This window comes from Lissotriton vulgaris, chromosome 6 (assembly GCF_964263255.1).
Source record: "Lissotriton vulgaris chromosome 6, aLisVul1.2, whole genome shotgun sequence".
NCBI lineage: Eukaryota > Metazoa > Chordata > Amphibia > Caudata > Salamandridae > Lissotriton > Lissotriton vulgaris.
Window position 1 is genome coordinate 20,994,650 of NC_141694.1, and position 19,328 is coordinate 21,013,977.

The following is a 19,328-nucleotide window of genomic DNA, read 5'->3' on the forward strand; positions in this document are numbered from 1 at the left end:
TCAGGGATACCGCTGTCAGCGCATCTCACAGGTACAACAGTCTCCAGAGCCCCAGTAGGTCGAAGGATCACAGCACTCCTCACAGGTAGCGCTTCACAGAGGACAACACTTTGGGGGCAAGTAAAGCACTCGGGGGCACAGAGCGCAAAGGCTTCGGCGCTTGGTAATTACAGCGCTAGAAAGGCCACAGCACCCCTGACAGTCCAGCGCTTGAGGGGAAAACCCAGCGCTCTTCTGGCACCGCAGTTCTGGGGTCGACAGTGCTGGGCAAATCAGTAAGCTGTGATAAATTATGCAGTTCAGGGGGCTAGCGCTAGGGAATAAGAGCGCTTAGCCAGCAGACAGTTTATTTAAGTTGGAGGCCGATCAACAGAACCAACAGGACAGGCCACACGACAGTGGCAACCAGCAAAAGGGGGTCCAGGTGGCATCAGGGAGCGCAGGGAGCGACACAGCACCAATACCTGGTTGATAACTCAATAGTCCTGTGGTGGTTTGGTTTCTTCTCTGCACATTATGTTTCTTGCGCCCTTCTAAATACCAGTCTCTTGATTCCTTAAAAGGGGGAGGGGGTTGAGTTGATGGCTGTATCCAATCTCCTCAGCGGGTCGCCTCAAGTGGCCCCTGGGTTCCACTCCCGCCGGGCCAGATCAGGGGGCAAGTTAAGGATCCCTCAACACTTGGAAGGCAGCACCTAGGCCCTGCCACTCCCAGTGTCACATAGGTCCCTGTCTAGGCCCCACTGCCTAGAACTCCTGCGTAGGTTCTCTCCCAGGTCTGTGTTCCCTCAATCTGACAGGAAATGTTCCCTCCCTTTCCTTATATAGTGCCAGTTGACAGTTGGTAGTGGCAGTTGGTGTCACCTCACCTGTTCCAGAAGGTTCCAGAAGGTTCTAGGAGGTTCCACCATTCTGGCTTTGGGCAGGCTGGCAGGCTAGTATTGATACATTGTTTGAAGGGTTCCAGCCAGCTCCTGGTTACTAGAATGCGCCCACAAAGACCGCGCTGCAGTAGCAGGGGTCAGTGGCAGCCATGTTAGGGGAAGAAAGCATCTGCACCTTAACATTAGTTTGACATTACACAGGCCTTCCTCCACTGCACAAGGCCTATACCCTTTTATTACAATGGGGGACATCCTAAATTAGGAATAAAAAGCGAAAAATTTCTGGGAAAAGGGCCAAGTCCTACACTGTCCAATTTTTATTTATTGGATAAACGCTATCAGAGGAAAGGATGAATGAAGCAAACCAATAAAATAAATCATACGGAACAGGAAGTCAGAATGAATAATAAAGAATTAAGCAGAATGTAAGGTCAACGATACCCATTAGCAGCACCGGTTCTTTTGCCTTTCAGAGGCTCCCACCGTCCTCTGCATGAATACAGGTCCCGGTATTCGCCAACAGAGGGCACTCTGCTAAGAAACGGCCGAAAATGCCGTTCGAGTGCTGCTAATGGCTTAGTATATCAAGGAGGTCGCTTCCACTCGAGTGTTGATGCTCTTAGCAGGGAAGCAACGAACTTGGGAGGCCCAGCCGGGCACTCTACCATGCAGTTTGCAACAGAGCTGAAGGGAGCAGCCGCTCAACCTTCTCAACCTTAAGAGCACTGCACCGGTGTACAGTAAACGGCCTCTGTGGTGTTTCTCACACTTCACAGCAGAGACGCGGCAAACACCTCCATGGTGTGCGTCTATGCTTATATCTTGTAAAGGAGCAAACTAACGGGTTCTGAGGACGGGGGCAGAGAACAGCCGCTCAATCCTACCTCCATAATCCTTTGTTCCCGTCTGCTATAGTTCTTAGCGGGTTCAGCTGAGATGCTGCAACCACCTCCGTGGCGTGCGTCTTCCCGAAGTCTCTCTACTAGTGTCGGACTGACACTCGAACTCGCTATGTCCGGGGAGCGAGATGCAGAGAACAGCCCCTTGGCCTCTCCTCTCACTCTCGCACTCAGGTCCGCTGTGGAAGAAGAACGCCTTGGTACTAAATTCCAAGGCTGCTCTCAACGTCGGCAAGGATCGCAATATCCGACGCCGTGTCTTCGCCGAGGTACGCTATTTGAAGGCGTTTCCGGTCAGTGCTCCGGCCTCACTAGGCATGCTGGTCATTGTAGTATCTGCCCTGCGGCAATGCTGATTGTTTCTTGTGCGGAATCGCAGGAAACACAGAGCGAGCGGCAGAGGTGAGGAGGGAGAATTCATGACAGCTCGTCATGACCACACCTGTTTCTATTGACCTTCAGCACAGCCGAAGATCAACTCAAGCAGCCAAGGTGTTAAGACAAAATCCTAACTTCTGTGAATACCAAAAGTAGTAAGTTTAGGATTTTATCTTAAGTTAATTCTGTGAATCGGCCCCTAAATTAGCCCCTAAGTATTATTAAGTGCTAAACAAATGAAACTCATATGTATTAAAATGATCTCCATAATCACAGATAAATTATCAACAAGGAATATTATTACAGTGAACAAAGCATATAGACCAAAGAGTTTATACCACATATCCATAATATATCGCTCTATTTCTCCCTGGTTGACCTTGGTGTTATATTGTTAGCCTATTGTAATTCTGGATAATTAATACCGTCCTTCAAAATAATGTCCCTTCTTGTGTTTGTCTCCAAACATCTCTCTCCCTTCTCATTTATTGTGGGGAGATATTATACTGTATGCACCATAGCATCCCTAAACTGGTGGGAGCGTAGGGATGCTTTCTCTCAGAACCCCAATTTGGACAAAGTAGAACAGTGTGCAGACACAATGCTTTCATTTTAAGTACCTGAAATATTAGATTATGTGTATATAAGGCTGGAGTACAGAAGCCAGACACTAATAAGGACACTGTAGGTAGATAGTTTGACTTCCAAGTTTAAGTTACTGGTGAGTGGTTGGAAGGAGAAGGCATAGGAATGGGCAATGCCCACACACAGACAGATTATGCTGAAATGTGCTCTCAAGCAAAATGACCTCAACCTGCCCATGTTAAGCAACTCCTGATAAAACTTGTGTTCAGTGAAAATAAACACAATTTGTGTTGACACATTCCTGTAGCAAAAATTAACATCAGGATTTAACATAAGGCACAGGAGCACCATAGTAGGGGCCTGGCCCAGACAACATGGGGCTCCACCTTCAGTAGGCTCTTAGGCCTGTTTGCCACCTAAGGCCTTGTGCTGAGGAATTTTTTGTTGCTCAGGGTCACTAGATATTTGAAGAAAACAAATTGATAACAATCCTCGGTTGTAGTTTATAAGAAGGTGTCTTGTTAGCTCACCCTGTCATTATTAGCACATTTTGTATGTCATTACAATGTGTGGACAGTAGGGGGAGTGCAGCTGAGCAGGGCCGGGCAACCAGTTCATATAATTAATTCAATAGGGTTTGGAATATTATCAAAACAGGGCTTGGGGAGTCACAGGATAAGATCATGTTTGTCAAACTGAGTGTCAGCAAAAAGCTAGAGTTGTTGTTATGTTATGTTGTGTTGTGTTATGCTATTTTATGTTGTTATGTTATGCTATGTTTTGTTATGTTTATTTATGTTATGTGTATTTGTACACTCTTTCACCTGGCAGCCTATCTTGGAGCAATAATGGCCTAGCATAGGACTAGCCTAGTAGAACTAGTTGAAGAGCCACATCTTCAATTTCTTGCAGAATTCAAGAATTGAAGAGGATACTCTGATGGCCTGCGGAAGGTCATTAGAAGCTTTAGGAGTAATGAAAGCGAAGAACTGAATGTTGGTTCTGATTTTGTGCATTCATAGGATGTATGCAAGTAGGAGTTCTGCTGATGGGAGGTGTCAGGAGGTTATGTGGAGTCTGATACTGTTGTTGAGGTAGGCCAGGTCTTGGTAGTGTAGGGCTATAGGAAACTAGTGGAGCTCTCTGACATAAGGAGGAATATGCATAAATGTGATAGGTCAAGTGCGATTCTAGCTGCTGATTTTTGTATAGTTCGCGTCTCTTAGCCAGTTGTGTGCTGATTTCGGTGTATACAGTTTTCCCCTAGCCCAATTTACTTTTGATGAGTTCCTGGGTGATGGTTCTGCAGTGCTGGTGGGAAGCCATTTGAACAACTTTTTCAGCATCTTCAGGATGTGGAAGTAAGAGGTGTATATGGCATTGGCTTGGGCATTAATGATGAGTTGACTCTATGCAAGTTACCCCCTTATACACTTCTTAATCTCTGTAATTTCACAACTCAATTGTGGTGTGTGACTCTCAAAACTTATCGCACTGTCTCAGTCTTTAGCTTTGAACTTATTCTTTGGAGAATTAGAACTGACTTATTGCATCACAGAGTAGCTCATCAGGTGTCAGTTTCCCTCATTGGAACTCCGTCGTACTCTTTTAATGTGAGCTCATTGCTTGGAACACTGTCTCATGCTTTCGTTGTGAGCCCCTGTCCAAGAAGTGCTCTCCCAATCATTGGATGTAAGAGTCACTCTTTGATTCAAAGTCTCAGCCACTGGCCGTGAGGCTCGCTCCATGCAGCATAGTCTCATTGATTGGGACTTTTACTCAATGCACCACAGTCTCACTCACTTGCACTAGAGTCTCACTGTCTGAATTTCAGCTTCGCCTTTCATTCCTTGCAGCAGAAAATGATGCTTTGATTGTAAATCCCTGCCAAAGGGCCACTGTCTCACTCATTGGCATGACTTTTATTCCATGTGTTGTGTGTCGATTTAGATACCGTATGTAGGATTCCCGATTTATGACCTTATATAGGCACAATTCGCATTGCCCATATTTAGGCATAGAAATCCTACCCTCATTTAGGCATTATCCATGCTAACCAAATACAGGCATGGCCACCTTTATCCATCCATCTACGTCACAACGAGTTCTTGGAAAACCAGACTTTTAAGCCTTTATGACTTCCCCTTGCTTGGACTATTAATTTCTCCAAGAGCTCATTTATTATGCATGAACATCTATTCCTTGTGGGTTCATTCATGATGTTCTTCTGCCCGACTTTTACATCAATACTGGTATTCCCAAAAACCTTCAAGGTATAAATATACCTTTGCTTACCATGGCAAACCACGGTTCAGCTGCCTACTTGCATGACGCGGCTCGCCACGGCAAGTTCAGAAGGAAGTCAAGTCCCCGCCTGATGCACTGACCAGACGCTGTCATCCTCCTCACAGAGAATCCAGCTCCAGTATTTCTGATTCCCATTGCGGGGTGTTAGAGATCGAGACCAGGAAAGAGATTCAAACCTCACTCATTCTAAGGTATGGAGCGGACTAGAACCTAGAGGGACGTTTGGCAAATCTTGGCAACACCAATCTAAACTATAGCCCAACTAGACTATAGACAAACAGCACCTTCTTCTTACCTCATACTACACTTAGGTTAGGTACACTGGGGTAGAACTAGCTATAAACATCAGATGAGTATCCACATTTTAGGCCTGTGTTATTTATGTATTTTTATGAATATATCTCATAGCTACAAACCATGCTATTGCAGTATTATTTTATCTTACTGCTAACGCTGTACGTATTATACTTCGCATTCTGTGTATATTATTCCAATGCGCAGAGCCTATCAGGGATATAAGACCTACACTACAATTGGAGCATACTCTCTCTCACTGGCCATTATTCCCACTAATTGGAGTATAGTCTTGCTCATTAGCTGTGTCTTTCACTCCTTGGAGCACAGAATCTTAGCCACTGAGGTCTCTGTATTCATTTAATTTTTCAGTTGTTATTCCATTGTTTCTAGTACTATACAATAGCGCATTGACATAGTATGCATTATGGCCAGTTATATACAAACAGTAAGATTTTAATGAGCTCTTACCTGGGTGGCTATTGTACTGATGAACTGAGAGTGGTCATATTCCCAGCCATGTTGGCAAATCTGAACCAAAGAGGTGTTGGGTGGTCCCCAGGTAAAGTTGGTGGGTTGTCCCCAGGTGTAGTTCTCCAGCAGGTCCCACTGGGGCTCTCGGTACATCTTGCAGGAGCTGAAGGTCCCATCAGGCTCCCTGGGGATGCTGATGAGGAGCAGCTCCTCCTCTGTGAGGTTCCCTAACACATCCTTGTTTTGGAGGGCACACCGATGGGGAGGCACCACCGCCAGAAAGTTGGTCAGCAGGAAGTGTGCAGACAGAGTGGCCCGGTGAATGAATAAGAGGACCAAAATAAAAATCTGGAACCTTCCAAAGCCTCCAGCTTCTAGTAGGAGTTCCTCAAGCCTCATCCTGAACTGGACACTCACTGTTTGGCAGAGAAAGAGAGTGGTGAATGTTAAGGGAACTTTATCTCCACCAGCAATCCACTGTAAGCAGAGGATGACAAATGTTATGTTATTTGCATTTTTAAAGCACACTGTCACCAGACGAATTTGACTGGTGCTGAAATTATGTAAGACCACCCCTTAAATATCAAAATGTGAAAGTCATTCATCACAAGTACACAGAGAAAACAGTGTTTGACGGATGGAGGGGTAAGAGGTCACAAGCGGGAAAGTGCCACATAAGAAGCATGAGGGAAGACCAGAAAGATAGAGCTGCCCATAGATGGAGGCTGTGTGTGGTTGAGGGGGTGTCCAGTAGTAGGTGTGGCATTAGATCAGCTGCTCGAAAGGGATCCCCAGAATTCTTACCAACCATCATTCCCATACTTTTCCGAATATAACTGTGACCAATTATGTGGGTGGGCCAACCACCTGCAACAGGAAAGCCCCTAGAACACAACAAAGAAACATCAATATTTTTCCTTTCGTTTTCACTCCTTCTGACAATGTGGGTAGGGCGTACTTGTGGTATTTTTACTCTGAGCTTGGGAAGTGCTGAGTGAAACCTACCAATCCGAGATATTTCTGACAACTAGATAGCCAGGAGAATCTAGGTGGTGTAACTTCAAACATGAAACTTTAGAAAGAATCGGACTTTTTCCTCACATTTCTGTAGGGGAGCGTTCCTGGCTTTGCGTGGACCCACAAAATTTCTACCACCCAGCATTGCTAAACCGTTCTCAATAAAAAGTGATCCATTGTGTGGATGGGTCTTTACCCAAGGAACTAATCAAAACTTGGACCGTGTGAAGCCAATATAGTGTCAATGAGGTCTTCACATGGTTACAGTTTAGGCCTAGATTTATACTGCCCAGATGGGACACAGTAGGGTAGAAAAACAGTGGTGTGGCAGACAGCAGACATGCTCTGCAAAGGAGAAATATACTAAGGAAGACAGGTATTATGGCAGAGGCAGACACTGTTGATGGCATGCAGAGTGCAGGAGAGTCACAGAATGCTTGGGAATGAGACATGTGCAAGGCATGAATAGAGCAAGGCAGGTAAGGAAACTAAGGCAGAAAGGTCACAGGGAGAGCACAGAGACTGCAGAGTGGGTGTGGGACATTTATGCTACTCAAGAGGCACAGACACAGGGCTGGGAAAAAAGCAAGCTAAACACACCCTGTGTTGCAGACAGATTGCAGTGAATACTGAAACATACTTCCCCTTCTCTCCTGCCCCTCCTTTGCTTTTTTTAACATCAGGAAATACAGTTCAGATCAAGACAATGTGCAGACTGAAGACCCTTTCAAGAGGAGGCGTAGACTGCCGGGATGAGAGGAAGACAGTAGGAGAAAGATGACTGTAGGATACGAGGAATGTCTGATAACTAAAAAGGTCACTGTAGCTATAGAACTAAGGAAGAGAGTTCATAGGAGAGAAGGGATGTCAGGGAGAGAAAAAGATGTAGGAGACAGAGTGATGGGATTATAAAGGAGAATTGTATTTGCTATATTTTAATTAAATTAAGGAGCGTAAAATGATCAGAAGGATACGAGTGCATGATCACTGAATGAAAAACATACAAAATGATAGGAACAGACATTTGCAATGTGGGGAGTTTATCAGGCATGCCTTGTGCAACACCAGTTGCAAGCAGGGTTCATCTGCTCATACAGGAACATAAAATCAGGGGGCTTTGCTAGAACAACATGTTTGGTGTTGTTGTTAGATAGAAGTGTGGTCACATTTATTTTGTGTCATATTAGCACACTAATGTGTAGTAATTTGACAGCGATTAGATTAAGCATTAGCAGATGACATCTTAGTTCTGGCCGTTAACTTGACATTTAGCGGACTCCATTTTAAATTTACGGTAGCCATCTTGTCTGCTACATGCTGCCTCGTGCCGACCATGTGGTTTGTCCTATCTTCCTGTTCACGGCACTTGAAATCTGCCCGGCAGCAAGTTATATTTAGCATCCCTCACTTTCCCGCATGTCAAGTAGGGTCCACATCTGTTACTGATTAGATCCAGATAGGAATGTGCTTGTCGACCCCCAAAACTGTTAGCTCCTCCCACTGATCGATTGTGCCTCTCGATATTGCCTTATATGTACATAAACTGTGCTCATGTGTTTGTACCACCTTCTTTTGAGCATCTGTGCGGGTATAAATAAACCATGCTTTCTTGGCTCGTGCTGCTACTTCTTGCCATACCGAAGGGTACTGTTTGAACAGTAGCACCGCCTCATGAGGTGTAATAAATGTTACTTTTTCTATTCCAGTTTCTGTGCCAACTTCTTCCTATTGGTCTGAGTACTTTGTGCAGAGAAGGGCGAACCCCTTGCACTAGCGGGTCTGGCTGAGGCCTGCTACCACAAATTGGCGCCCGACACGTGGGGCTCATTGGTGACTCGGATGCCCAAAGGAGTGGTCGCGACGAAGGATTGGGATCTCGCCGCGGATGATCATTGCACGAGGAGAGCCAAGTCTTGACAAACCCAGGCGTTTTTCCCTTCTTTGACTGAGATCTCTTCTGTCGATTTACTGTGCAGTGGCGTTTGGTCGAATTTAGAACTTGGCAGTTGGAATCTGGACACCCTATGATTGGTAAGGGCCATTTTATAAAAATATAGAACCATACAAGTTAGGGGTGTGGCCCAACCCAACCCCGGATGGCCACAGACTGCCCGCCCTTGTCCCAGGCTTCTCCCGGGACGCTCCCGCGACGCGGATGATGACGCCGTTTCTTAAGCGCCTCCTGGAGCGAAATACCGGGTGGCAGCTTCCGGCTGCGTTGCAGGCTGGGGCCAGTAGTCCACGCACGCAAGAACCCCCCACTCGGCAGCCGCACAAGGATGTTGCAAGGTTGCGGCGGCGGAGGGGGGCGAGCAGGAGCAGCGGGTCCGGAAAAGGGGAGAGAGGTCTGACACCAAGTCAAGCAGCCCTTAGCAGGCAGGTAAGAGTCAGCAAGGCTCACTAATGGCACTGGAAAAGGAAGAGAAGGATGGATGAGTGGATGAGTTGGTGAAAGGATGATGAATGAGCTGCTGAAAGGATGGGTGCATAAAAGGATGAAGGGTGAGTGGATGACAAGATGCAGATGCCAAAGGATGGATGAGTGGGTGAAAGGATGGACGGTTCAAAAAATAGGTGGGTAAAAGGATGGATGGATGAACAGATGGAGAGTTGGATGGATGGATGAACAGATGGAGGGTTGGATGGATGGATGAACAGATGGAAGGTTGGATGGATGGATGAACAGATGTAGGGTTGGATGGATGGATGAACAGATGGAGGATTGGATGGATGGATGGATGGATGGATGGATGGATGGATGGATGGATGGATGGATGGATGGATAGACGGACAAATGGATGGTCGATTTATGGATGGATGAATGGACAGACAGATGGATGGATGGATGGATGGATGAACGGATGGATGGTTGGTTGGATGGATAAGTGGGTGAAAGGGTGAGTACATGAGTGGATAAAAGGATAGCAAAGTACCTGGAAATCTCAGAGCATGAATGGACGGATGGGTGTAAAACTGAGAGGTTGAATGACGGATGGATGGATAGATGGATAGAAGGAACAATGGCAGCGTAAATAAAAATCTCAGGATGGATGTGTGGGTGAAAGGATGGAAGAGAAAATGGAAGGATGTATGCATGTATGTATGAATGAATGAATGGGTGGGTGGATGGATGGATGGATGGATGAGTAAATGACAATCTGAGATTATGAATGGGTGTGATGGTGAAAGGATGGCAGAGTAAATGCAAATCTAAGAGGATGGATGGATGATGCATAGATAAATGGGTGGACAAAAGGATCAATTATGGATGAAAGGCTTCATTGAGGATATGTAAGTAAAATGATAAATGTGTAGGTGGATACATGCATAGAGGATGGATGTGTGAACAGATGGATGGGTGAGTGGGTGGGTGGATGGGATTGGGTTAATTTATAGATAGATGGAAAAGCCAATGGATGGATAGAATTGTGAATGGCTGGATGAAAAAATGAATGGATGACAGAATGTGAGGGTGAAATAGTTGATATCAGCAGGTGGATGGAAGGGTGAAAGGATGAATGGATAACTATGTGAATGGAAGTAACAAGAGATATCTTCTAGGAAGGTTAGGACTCATTGCTTTTTTCATGTCAGCTTTGGTTCTAAGTGTGAGTTCGCTCAGAAGCCCCCCAGGCCTTGGAAGCACGGCCTCTCTTTTTGGAACCATTAGCTTCAAAGTGGTGGTTTCTGATTATGACTTGAGCTAGTACGAAGTACAGGCCTCCCTCCAACAACACCTCTGAACTTAACATGCTGCGGTGTCTGCACCAATGACCTTTGAAGCCTCACTTCTTGACGGCCTCTGGCCCCCATTTATGAAGAGCTGAGACAGACATATGAGGCCAGACACAGAAAGCAAGCCAGCGTGACATCTGCAAGGTGGAGTGGCCTGAGGCAGGCTGGGCAGTGGCGTAGTAAGATCAGATGGTACCCGGTGTGGAAAATGTCTTGTCACCCCCGTGCTGAAAATTTCTTGTCACCCCCCACTTTGACATTTTTAAAGAAAGTAGGAAAAATAAGATACTTATAGTTGCAAGTGTAATTTCTTTAATTTTAAAAACACATATTTTTGCCATTTTGCCACCCCCCCCTCAGTGATGACACCCAGGGTGGCCCACACCCACCGCACCCCCCTTCCTACCCCGCTGAGGCTGAGACAGACAGACGAGGCCAGACAGAAAGTCAGACAGAGCTGTGGCAATATCCGCGACGGAGCGGCGTGAGACATGCTGAGCAGGACAGGGAGACAGCGACACACGAGACCAGATGCAAACACAGATGCAGTCACTGAAGCATCCGCGAGGAGGCAGTACGAGACACTCTGAGACAGATATAGAGACGGAGGGCCCAAATCACAGAACTAACTTAAGACAAAATCCAAAACTTACTACTTTTGGTATTCACAGAAGGCATTTAGTAGTTGTAAAGTTAGGATTTTGTCTTAAGTTTGACTGAAGACAGACTTAATACAAATTTAGGACAGACTTAAGACAGACTTAAGACAGAATCCTAACTTTACTACTACTAAATGCCTTCTGTGAATACCAAAAGTAGTAAGTTTAGGATTTTGTCTTAATTTAGTTCTGTGAATCGTACCCGGAGGCAGAGCAGACTGGGCACAGATGAGTGCTGTCACAACATCCGCTGAGACAGACAGACTCACAAATATTTTTACCTGTAAGCTTTGAACATATTCAGTGCTCACAGATCAGAACATCTCAGGTTAGACATTTCTGTAAATTAACATAAATTCTCTTCAGACACAAAAATACATCTGAAAAAAGCATTTTGCTCCAGTAGCGAGGCGTTATGAAAACAGAATATTAAAATAGCCCATATTCATCACACACCCAAGGCTGCCACTCACTCTTATACAAAGCCTCATTTAAGACTCCAGCCCCACTGTTGTTAGTAACCAAAACGGCACAATTAAATGTTCTTATGAGAGCTCTCCTACACACAAATGCTCCTTTGTTTGCCCTAAACAAACATTTAATTCTGATAAAAATGTTATATTTTGAAAATAAAAATAGCAAAGTAAACCACAAGCCCCTTTAAAGCATCGGTTGCATTCAGTTTACAAAAATATAAAATAAAAAAAACCTCCAAGTTAATAGTACGTTTACGACTGCAGAGATTCCACAGTCGGGGCGAGAGCTCCACACAGGGCCGGCTTTAGCACTGATGACACCCGGTGCGACAATCCTTTTTGGCACCCCCACACCCTATGACCGCCTCCTCTAATTCTCTGACTACCACCAGGCGAAAGTGCCCCTCGTCTCTCCAATTATAAGTTACTGCTCAACACAGCGCCCCCCTGAGGTAAGTGCACCCTCCACAGGTCAGCGCCCAGTGCGGCCGCACCAGTCGCTCTGCCCTAAAGCCGGCCCTGACTCCGCACATAAAAAGATAGGGCAGGCCTACCTTTTTATAGACATAGGGCTATATTATCAAGAAAGGGCGATACATTATCGCCGCTTTTATCGGCAGGAAACTGCCGCTAAAGCGGCGATAATGGGCTTGATAATTCGCCGTAGAGAATTCTCATAGAAGCCCAGGTTCACAATTCTCAAGCGGTGATAATGTTAACGCTGTTTCTTGATAATATGCCCCTACGTTCTCCACCCCTGGTACTCGCAGTTGTAAACTTACTATTAAATCCGAGATTGGAACTAGCAAAATAAATAGTAAACTCACACAAAAGTGTAAGTTTACCTTTGTGAATCAGGCCCTTCGTGGCAAAAGAAAAAGCAGCAAAACTCTATAAAAATAGTTTAAAATCATGTCTTACCGCTCTTAATTAGTTCCCTGCCAATTCCAGAATGCTGCTCAAGTGTGGTGGTTGTAGGGGTGGGGTGTCTGTGTCTCGTACTCCCACCACACCCTCCCTGAAAGTATCCAATAAACAGTTTGAATTCTAGAATGCACTCTCAAAAACAGTAAATATATCATTTAAAAAAAATGTTAATTCGCTGGTAGTGCCCACAATTGCATGTGACTGCAGCTGACTACCAAACAAAATAATTGTAAAACAAAGAAAGAATCGTTTATATTAATAGTATAATAGTACTTTTTATCACCCGTGTAGAATTGCTTTTGAATCAACATGTTAGACATTGAACATTTATTTTAATGGGAAGTCGTGAATACATTCTATTTGCGTCAAACTACTTTTGTTTAACTCCTCAGATGCATAAATGCTCTTTGTACAGGCAGCATGTCTAAAATAACATTGTGGCACTGAACGTGCATAAAATATGCTTTACAAAGGCATCAAATAGAAATTGTGATAAAACAAAATACAAATTTGGAATATTCTGTTGCAATTTAAATCACCCTTCTTCAGTCTGCACAGCTGACACTTTTCAAACTCTTTTACAAGATCATAATTTTCACTTCAATGTTTTTTAATGCATTTTTAAAATATATTTAAAACCTACCTTTCTACATCTATGATGCACATGAAATTTTTAAAAAAAACTGCCCTACAAGGTCTTGAATCTGAGTTTCCTGAAATGTTATTCTACTGGACTTGTTTCTTTTAAAAAATCTGCATATGGTATTGGTGTATGGATAACTACTTGGCTGCAAACTGTAGGTGTCAAGAAACATCGAGCTCTCTTTCTGCCAGAAATATCACCAGCTAATGCTGACCACTCTTATTGTTCTCATTCTCATCATGGCAAAAAAGCACAGTAATAAATACAATATTCACAGTCATACCAAGGATAAGAAACATCAACAGTATAAAATAAAAAATGTATAACACAAAAAAGCCTAAAAATACAGCATATTAAAACACCACAATTTTATAATTAAGACGCATAGTTTTTCCTTAGGTTTACAGCAGCAATAATGGAACTATTTACAGAGGAACAATATCCGGGCCAGGTCACAGGCCAGGTCACTCCCCCACCGCGTCAGCACCACCCTTGCTGCCCCCTTGCTGCCTCTACTTTCCCGCCGTTTTTTCTCCCACCTCCCGCTCCCGCCACTGCCTCCCCTGCGGCCCCGCCCCCACGCCTGATTGGACACCCGCTCCCCCTCCCACCTGCTCCTCCCTCCCTTGCCCCTTCTTAATGGAGGCCACTGCGGGCTGCGCAGCAGACTCGCGCAGCGGGCGCGCCGCTGGTGCGCCACAGGCAAGCCTGTCTGCGCCTGGACCGCGCCCAGCGCCAGAACCCCTGGCCCCCGCCGAAGCCAAACGACAGCAAAACCACGACCCTGCTCGACAACCTCGCCAGCCTCGGACTCAAGCAACTGGTGGACACGCCCACCCACCTCACCGGCCACACACTCAACCCCATCTTTTCCGCCAGCAACCACGTCTCCTTATTATTATTATTATATTTCTTATATAGCGCCAGAATCGACCCCCGAAGGGGTATCTCCGCGCTTGCCTTGGGAACCCGTCCTGGTTTTTCCCTGTGAGCTAGCCCGTACAGGGCATCCCCAATGTGAAAACCAGGCATCCCGCCGCGGGGGGGGGGGGCCGTTGTGGAGATTAAGCAAGCTTAATGCCCAGAGTTGCAGAGTGTGAACCCATGATTAGGTCAGGCACCGAAGCGAGAATTATCGAGTCCGTGGACATTTGAGCTCAACACCCTGCCGCGTCGGGAATTGAACCCTGGTCCCGGGTCTGACCTCTGCTTCAGGGTCTGCCTGCTCTAACCAGTGAGCCACACCAGTGAGCCACACTTCAGCCATTCCTCCAGACTACACTGGACCGACCACAGCTGCATTCACTTCACCTTCACAAAGACCACCTCCCACCACTAGACACCACAGATCTCCCGGAGATGCTGGAGCAAAGTCACCACAGACCAACTGACCGCATCGCTGAGCCAGAACCCACCTGCCGACACCCCTGACACCAACGATGCAGCGCACAACCTCGCACAGTGGATCACCAACTGCGCCGACGGCCTCGCCCCTCTGAAGAAACCGCCCCAGGCAAGACTAGCAACAAAAAAACTGCATGGTTCACAGACGCCCTCGAAATCGCAAAGAAATCGTGCAGAACCCTCGAAAAAGCCTGGCGCCACAAACGGACACAACAAAACATGACAGCCCTCAAGAGCGCCACCCGCGAATACCACCAGATGATCAGCACCACCCAAAGGACATCATTCAAAGACCGGCTGGACAACAACGCCCACAACAGCAAGGAACTCTTCAGCATCGTCAAAGAGCTCTCCAATCCCAGCGCCAGCAACAACGACATCTCACCGTCACAAGACCTCTGCAACTCCCTCGCCACATTCTTCCACCGCAAGATCACAGACATACACAACAGCTTTGGACCCCAGACCCCACCCCCAACCACCAAACTAACGACCCCCACCTTCAGCCTCAACGCATAAACCCCCATCAGCACCGAAGACACCACCTCCGTCATGAACAGCATCCACTCCAGCTCCCCCTCCGACCCATGCCCTCATTATATCTTCAACAAAGCCAACACCGTCATTAACAACTCCCTCACGTCAGCCACATTCCCTGAAAGCTGGAAACACGCAGAAATCAACGCCTTACTGAAGAAACAAACAGCGGACCCCAAAGACCTCAAGAACTTCCGCCCCATCTCTCTCCTCCCATTCCCCGCTAAAGTCATCGAGAAGACCGTCAACAAACAGCTGACAGCATTCCTCGAAGAAAACAACTCGCTCGACCCATCTCAGTCCGGATTCCGAGCCAACCACAGCACCGAGACCGCCCTCATCGCAGCCACCGATGACATCAGGACCCTGATGGACAACGGAGAGACAGCCGCCATCCTCCTCCTCGACCTCTCAGCAGCCTTTGACACCGTCTGCCACCGCACCCTACTAACCCGCCTCTACAACACTGGGATGCAAGGAAAGGCCCTAGACTGGATCACATCATTCCTCTCCGACAGAACCCAGAGAGTCTGCCTCCCACCCTTCCGTTCCGAGGCCTCCAAGATCATCTGCGGCATACCCCAGGGCTCCTCGCTCAGCCCTACCCTCTTCAACATCTACATGAGCCCCCTCGCCACCATCGCACGCAAACACAACATCAACATCATCTCTTACGCCGACGACACCCAACTGATACTCTCCCTCACCAAAGACCCCCTCACCGCCAAAGCCAACTTCTAGGACGGAATGAAAGATGTCGCAGAATGGATGAAGCTCAGCCGTCTGAAGCTCAACTCGGACAAGACAGAAGTCCTCATCCTCGGACAATCCCCATCCACCTGGGATGACTCCTGGTGGCCCACGACGCTGGGCACCGCACCGATACCCACAGACCACGCACGCAACCTGGGATTCATCCTGGACTCCTCCCTCACGATGACCAAGCAAGTCAACGCAGTCTCGTCCTCATGTTTCAACACCCTGGCATGCTCCGAAAGATCTTCCGGTGGATCCCCACCGAAACCAGAAAGACGGTCACCCAGGCCCTCGTCACCAGCCGGCTGGACTACGGAAACGCTCTGTACGCAGGAACCACAGCCAAACTTCAGAAACGCCTTCAACACATAAAGAACGCCTCCGCATGACTCATCCTCGACATCCCTCGCCACAGCCACATATCTGCCCACCAGAGAAACCTGCACTGGCTCCCCGTCAGCAAGAGGATCACGTTCAGGCTGCTCACCCACGCACACAATGCGATCCACGACTCGGGCCCCGTATACCTCAACAACCGCCTGTCATTCTACACTCCCACCCGCCAGCTCCGCTCCACCAGCCTCGCCCTCGCCACCATCCCTCGGATTCGCAGAACCACCACCGGAGGAAGATCGTTCTCCTACCTGGCAGCCAAGACATGGAACTCCCTCCCTGCACACCCACGACTGACCCAGGACCATCTCACCTTCAGGAAACACTTCAAGACCTGGCTATTCGAGCAGTAGCGGCACCCCCCTCCACCCCTCCCTTCAGCACCTTGAGACCACGCCTTGAGACCCTCACGGGGGAGTAGCGCGCTTTACAAATTGATTGATTGATTGATTGATCCGGTGTAGCTAAGGATTGCAAATACCCCACACCATCTTTATATGATGAAAAGTGCTTATGCAGAAGAATGGGGGCGTAGAAACTGAACTCTTAGCGAACTATACTCCTATTTTGCTCACGTGTAATGACAATTAGGTGTAGTGGTCTTTGATGTTTACAAAGAGTTGAGGCAGATTGTCTGTTATAAATAACCACATGAAAGCATTTTAAACAATCTTGTCTTTGGAGACTAAATGTTCAAGTTACAATGCATTCATTCTTCTTTATCACAAATGGAAATTCCTAACACTAAGAACTCCCCCCATTGCCTAAGACTCTTAGTAGCCCCTTCACCCATTTCCAGAGCGGCTGCTACCATCTCCATATGAGGCAATGGGATTATCCTCATACAAGTCTCAGACCATAACCTAAGGGTTTGATGACATTTCTTCCATCATCAAGAATTCCTTGACTAACAATGACCCCAACAAATCGAATAAGTCTTCCAGCTCTTCATTCACCCCAAGGATCCCCACGCAGGTACCTTACATAGCCCCACCATTTAAGCACTATACCCCTACCCCTCCATAATTCCTCCAATATGAATATCAGACATATTCCCAGTGCAACACCAATTCTGGGGGCGGGTCGATTCTCCCGTCATGACCTGACAATCCAGACGGTATACACCCGTTACAACGCATCTTTTACTCCGCACTACCATTACAACGCGACTTTTACTCCGCATACCATTACAACGCATTGCGCTGGGGGGCGCTCTAGGATAGGGGATAAGTATAATTTACTATCCAACACCTTCCCTAGGGTCCACGGGGACTGGAGTTAGAATAGTAAATTATACTTACCACTATCCAGCACCCCAAAGCGCTATGCGTTGTAATGGTATGCGTTGTAAAAGTCGCTTTGTAACGGTATGCGGAGTAAAAGTATGCGGAGTAACATGGTACATCCATCCAGACAGCACTATTACCACTGCTCGAAAGCAGGGGTCACTGACATACTTAGCAATGGAACTTTCTCAGCCACTCACATATCCTTTGAAAGCACCCGCTTACACTCAACTAACTTACCTATGACACTTCCTCTAGTTCACACATTGACTAACTTGGAGTTTGAACCCTCAATCCCAAATAACATCAGTACTCTTCTGTCCCCAGATACAGTTCTTGACTTCCCAGCCATGCAAGCTTATCTATCTCTCCAACTCAGCTTCCCCTCCTCTGGTCCTTTCAGGCTGACGGTACCCTAACACCACTATCATGACCGGCCCCTCACCTCCTTGCCCCAGAACCACTCCACAGCTACTTATCACCACTCACCACCCCTTGCCTGCTTACGGACTTAGGGGGACCACTTGGGACCTTTTACAACTTAAGGCTGACTTTCCAAAGCTCATAAACATCACCTCAGAGTTGACTAATGACTGGTCATCTAACAGGTCATCAGAGATGAACAATCAAGCACTAGATACTTACTGCCACACTAAACTGCCACCCCCCACCCCCCTCTGCTAAGAGGATCTATCCTAGCTGGGCATCTTCTTTCTGGAGTTGGAGAACCACGCCCTACCCGGTCACCGCTTCTAGAACACTTAGATTTAAGAATTCTCTAACAGACAGTGACATTCACTCTCTCATCCTTGTGTTCAACTCCACAAACATAGATCAGCAAGACAAGCAGGACCATATACAAACTATTGATCTGAACCCCCTTGGGGACTCAGGCACAACTCTAATGCTATAAATACTTCCAAACTTAAGCGACTCCACATCACACAGACTACTTCCACTGACTCCAATGTACACTTGAAATGTATGCTTCTCAACTGTAGATCAGCTGTGCAACATGCTACAGACATCGCTGACCTCATCCTATATCAGGAACTTGACGTCCTAATTCTTACGGAAACTTGGCTAAATGATTTTTCAGGTCCTGTCTGGACATCCTAGTCCCTCCTAGCCCCAACATTATTAGACTAGACAGAGCTAAGAGAATTGGCGGAGTCATCACCTGTATATACCGCAATAGTCTTCTCCTAGTGTCATGCCAGATGTACCTGACCTCACTGAGCACTGCAACAATTCCATGTTGAACATTCTAGATGCAATTGCCCCCTTACAACTAAAAAGAATGCCCGTCAAAGACTCCAAACCATGGGTCATTGGTAGTTTAAATACAGACAGATGCAATCTGGGATTAGCTGACCAATCTTGGAGATGATCTCCGTCCCTTGATCACCTCAAGCTTTTGAGATCGAAATGGAGCATGTACAATAAACGCATCAGAAGTGCGAAAGCAATCTTCTTCAGAAACCAACTTGATAAGCCGGAAATCGCCCAAAAATCTTTCCCAGGATGCTTGTTTCCGGTCCAGGGCTTGACAGTTTGTTCTGGACTGTTCCCATGAGGAACAGGGTCAAGACTGATTTGCATATAGTTGTGTCTGAACTGGGGTGGCGAAGTGAGCTAAAGAACGATGATGGATTCAACCCAGATCTGTGACTGG

The 19,328-nt window shown here is 46.7% G+C and overlaps 1 protein-coding gene across 1 annotated transcript in view; it reads right to left on the reverse strand.

The window, feature by feature from the left end:
- Window positions 1-6,224, reverse strand: part of LOC147706718 (solute carrier family 22 member 7-like) — a 272,267-nt gene extending 266,043 nt beyond the window's left edge. Inside the window, exon 1 of the mRNA XM_086925855.1 lies at window positions 5,818-6,224. Coding sequence (XP_086781981.1) covers window positions 5,818-6,219 — 402 coding nt within the window. The 5' untranslated portion in view covers window positions 6,220-6,224. The remainder of the gene's footprint in view (window positions 1-5,817) is intronic.
- Window positions 6,225-19,328: the final 13,104 nt, after the last annotated feature.